This window comes from Myotis lucifugus, unplaced genomic scaffold (genome assembly GCF_000147115.1).
Source record: "Myotis lucifugus unplaced genomic scaffold, Myoluc2.0 scaffold_564, whole genome shotgun sequence".
Classification (NCBI taxonomy): domain Eukaryota; kingdom Metazoa; phylum Chordata; class Mammalia; order Chiroptera; family Vespertilionidae; genus Myotis; species Myotis lucifugus.
The window spans coordinates 369,997-374,533 of NW_005871612.1; the positions used below are offsets into that span (position 1 = coordinate 369,997).

General features: G+C 59.4%; 1 protein-coding gene across 1 annotated transcript; it reads right to left on the reverse strand.

The window, feature by feature from the left end:
- Nucleotides 1–3,673, reverse strand: PIM1 (Pim-1 proto-oncogene, serine/threonine kinase). The gene is given in 7 exon segments (XM_014446743.2): nt 1–128; nt 861–1,037; nt 2,591–2,789; nt 2,792–2,959; nt 3,056–3,106; nt 3,227–3,333; nt 3,438–3,673. Coding segments are annotated over 7 exon segments (867 nt in total). The 5' UTR covers nt 3,520–3,673; the 3' UTR covers nt 1–45.
- Between the last annotated feature and the right edge of the window lie 864 nt (nt 3,674–4,537).

Below are 4,537 nucleotides of genomic sequence, written 5' to 3' on the forward strand. Positions count from 1 at the left end.
GGAGATGGATCTCAGCAGTTTCCTGGGGCAGGAGCACATCTTGCATCACGGATGATTCTGGATTTCTTCAAAGGATGGCCGGTCGGATGGTCTCAGGGCTAAGCACCATCTAATGAGATGCTGACACTCTGCAGGAAACAAGGAAGGTTATGAATGACTCAGTTTGTTTTTGTGATGCAAGGGCCTTCCAAGGACCCACAAGTCTGAGGTCCAACAGAGACCGCATACTTTCTAGAACTCATATTCTTTAGTGAGAATATAACATCTGGATCCAACCGTCTGCTTTCAGCTAAAAAAAAACCCCAGCACCCCTCTTAAATCTGTGGTTTCAAATTTCAATAGCTAGAGCCTTTCCCACGACACCCACTCACCCACCAGAAATACGAAGGAGGATGACTAGGGATTGTGATGAGACATCAGTGAGCAGGAGGTGATTCAATTCACCTACCAACTTACAAATAGGAACACCACCCACAGTGAGGTCACTGGGACCACAATGTTTAGAGCCGGCCTCCATGTGAGGGAGAAGGCTCAGCAAGCACTCCACGCTTTCCTCCCTGGCAAACCAGCCAGGCACTGAGGGGTCAGGATGATTCTGTTGGTACTTTAAACAACCTTTCAGAGAAACTAGTTGTCTTTTGTTACTAGTCGCACACCTGCCCTTCCTCTGACCTCCCCCAAGAATGCTCAACGGCAAACCCTCGGCTTCCTGGGGGTCAGCTCTCAAGGGGGAACTGCTGGCCTAGGACCGGAAGTCACAGGCTGGCCACCTCCTGGAGAGTGAAGCTCCCCAGAATTCAAAGGCTGTGAAAGCAATCCCCAGACTGCTTCTCTTCAACAAGGGGTTTCCCGGAAGTTACCTGAAGAGACCCTCTGCCTGAAGAAAACTTGGCCCCTGACGATCTCCTCATCGTGCTCAAAAGGAATATCTCCGCAGACCATGTCATACAGCAGGATCCCCAGGGACCAGACCGCTGCCGACCTGCCGTGGTAGCGATGGTAGCGGATCCACTCTGGAGGACTATACACTCGGGTCCCTGTGAGCCAGGGGAATAAGGAGGAAAACACACTTTTAGCCAAAATAAAACACAAAGCAACTGAGTGGTATCCTGAGTAACTCTTTAAAACAAAAGGCACCCCAGCCCTTCCCTCGGGAGCTGGTGAACTCAATTTACCTCCCTGAGCTCAAAGGGGTGGATAAGCAGCTTATGGCATCTCTCCAACCCAAAGCATTACCCACCTCTCTACCAGCCCAGACCATAAACTGAAAGTCTTTACAAGCTGCTCCAAGAAACCAAGGGGGCTGGCCGAAGACCCAGAGCCTGAGGCCTGTATGGGGCAGGACCACCCACAAGGGGATAAAGGGATGCATGTCTGCATAATCAGGGGAGGTATCCCACAGACAAACCCTAAACTGCTCTAAAGGTTGCCCAGGAGCCAGGGTGAGATTCTCAACTCAGATATGATGTAGGTGAGGGCACTTGCACAATATCCTAAGTCAGGGTGCCCTTTGGGAGGCCTTCCTCCCGCCCTCTGAGTGCAGGCGCAGACACCCACGCCCTTTCCTCCCCACACTGGAAAGGTAGACAGATCTGCAGAGCTGGTTTCAGACCACGTGATTCCTGTTTACAAACTTTGGGTTGTAAAAAAAAAAAAAAAGGAGGGGCCATTCTTCTGGTGCTCACCAGGGGGCAGCAAAGACTCGAAAGAAAAAAAAACAAGGGAGGATCCGACCAGCCATTAACTGTTAAATACAAAAAAATGCAGCCCAGCCCAGCGTCCTCCAAGGGCAAATAAACACAAACCACAAGCCCCAGTCACAAGTTTTGAAAGGCTGTCGTTTGTTATAGGCTAAGCGGCTCAGGTGACCCACCCTACTCGGCTTTGATCGCCGGCTCTCCGTTCCACCTTTTCTGAAAGAACCTGCTCCAAGCCCCTCCCTAGGATAGGTTTTCCTCCTCTTCGGAGACACCCAACTAATTTTCAAACTAGCAAGAGATCTTATTTCACAACATTCATTCCCGACGCCCTCACTGAACAACACCGAAAAAAAATCAACAAAATGAATTATTTAGTGAAACTATTTCTGTCTCTAGTCCTTATCTGTCCCTAGATCAAAGGGGAGGAAAAAATGCAGTCTAAAAACTACCTTACAGAAAGCTAAACTCTTCTAACACAAAGCAAAAAACTACAAAAAACCGGCATCAATTTTCATCTCTCCCACTCTCTCCTCCCTCTTCCACCTCCCATCCTATTCCTGGCGGGGAAACTGGGTCAGACTTCAGAAATCTGGGCTACGGCCGGTTGCCCACAACCTCTTATTCATCCGAAAAGCTTGGAACCCACTGAATTCTACTTTAAAAAAAAATAAAACAAAATCGTGCCAGAAACATTACAGGTTCCGCTGGCTTGAAATCCCCGGCTTTACTACGCTGGGAAGCTCCCTTCGCCCCACCCCTGCTATCATGGAGCCAGGCTGCCCGATGACCTTTACAAAGGGCCAGAGAGGGAAGCTGGCCCGAGGCCTCCGGGCCCGGCCGAGTCACCTGGGCAGCTCCCTCCCGGCAGCTCCCGCCCCGGCCTGGCTCACCGTCAAAGTCCGTGTAAACGGTGTCCTTGAGCAGCGCCCCCGACCCGAAGTCGATGAGCTTCAGCTCGCCGCGGTGGAGGTCGATGAGGATGTTCTCGTCCTTGATGTCGCGGTGGAGCACCCCGCAGCTGTGGCAGTGCCGCACGGCCTCCAGCACCTGCCAGAAGAAGCTGCGGGCCAGCTCCTCCTGCAAGGGCCCCCCCGCTCCGTGATGAAGTCGAAGAGGTCCTGCACCGGCTCCGGCCGCTCCAGGATCAGCACGAAACTGTCGGGCCTCTCGAACCAGTCCAGGAGCCGGATGACGCCCGAGAAGCCCGAGCTCACCTTCTTCAGCAGCACCACTTCCATGGGCACCCGGGTTCCATTGGGCTGCGGGCACCGGGAGGCTGCGTGAGCGCGCGAGGCGGAGGGCGCCCCGCACCCCACCCACCCACCCTGGGGGTCCGCTCCCTCCTGCGCACTCACCAGCTCGCCCCAGTCGGAAATCCGGTCCTTCTCCACGTGCTTGATGGCCACCTGGAATTCACCCCCGGAGAGCCGACATTAGGTCCCCTCGCTGGGGCCAACACACAGCCCTGCGCCCCCTCTCCCCGCCCCCGCCCCGCGCGCCCTCCCCACGGCGTGGCGCCCACTCACCGGCAAGTTGTCGGCGACACGGACGCCTGAGTACACGGAGCCGAAGCCGCCGCTGCCCAGTAGCGGGCCCACCTGGTACTGCGACTCCAGGGGCTCCTTCTCCTTGCCTAGCGAAGGGGGGGAGCAGGGGACTCAGTGCCGGCCCGCGAGCCCCCAGCTCCCCCGCGGCGGGTCCAGCCCCGGCCCCATCCCGGGTGAGGGGGGCGCTTACCGGGCGCCAGCTTGGGGGCGTGCAGGTCGTTGCAGGGCGCGGCGCGCAGGTGGGCAAGCGAGTTGATTTTGGACAAGAGCATCCCACCCTCCAGGGTGTCGGCGCAGGGACTGCCTGGAGCCGCTGCCGCAGGAGCCGGGGACCGGGCGGCGCCTAGGGCTGGGCTAAGGCTGCGGGTGGCGATGCGGCAAGGCTGCGGCTGGCGCGGAAGGCCGAGGGCGAGTCGGAGGACTCTGCGGGGCATCGGCTGTAGACCCCCCAGAGAGTCAGCAGCGGCGAGGGCGAAGGGGTTGCGCTCGTAGGACTCGTGTAGCAGGCCGGGGCACCGGGGGCTGGTAGCTTCTGCGCTGCTGCTGTTGCTGCTCGCCCTGCCGCAGCAGCCACAGTCGCTGCCGCCAAGTCCTCTCGGGCCTTCGCCGCCGCGGCCGCTGTAGCAGACGCCGAGCTCGCACCGCCGCCAGGAGTAAAGGAGCGGAGCGCGCCTGCGGGGGGCGCGGGCGGGCGGGGAAGGGGCGGGGCCTCTCCCGGGGGCCTAGGCGGGGAGCCGGCTGCCGGGCAGACCGAGGGAGGAGAGGGGGTAGGGAAGCCGCGGGCCAGGGCGACTCCCCTGGTCCCCGCCCCGCGCGCTCGAGCGCCGCGCCCAGGCCCCGCCCCCGCCGGCGCATCCCCAGCCAACCAGAGGCCGACTGATCTGCATAACGCGGACGCCCCGCCCCCGCCCCGCCCTGCTCTCGCGGTCAGAATGGTCTCTACGCCGCCACGACGTGGCGGGAAGGAAAAGGCGCCAAAATGGAGGGGGAGGGGCGCGGGGCGTGCGGGAGGCGGGAGCTGGGTGTAGAGCCGCCGGGAGGAAGGATGGGGAGGGGCGTATCGATTCAAACCCAAACAATAACAAAGCCTTCAAAGGCCGCGCGAGGCCGGCTCTGCGGCTCTGCCTCGGAGGTTTTTGGGTCAAGGGCTCGAGCTGGAGCCAAACACGTTGCGCAGAGACGCGGGGCGGCCGGGGAGGCCGGGCGGCCAGCGTCGGGCGTGAGGGACGACGTGTGTGGGGATGCCGACGAGGGTGGTCTTTCCGTGTGACTCACACCCGAGACCTCCTG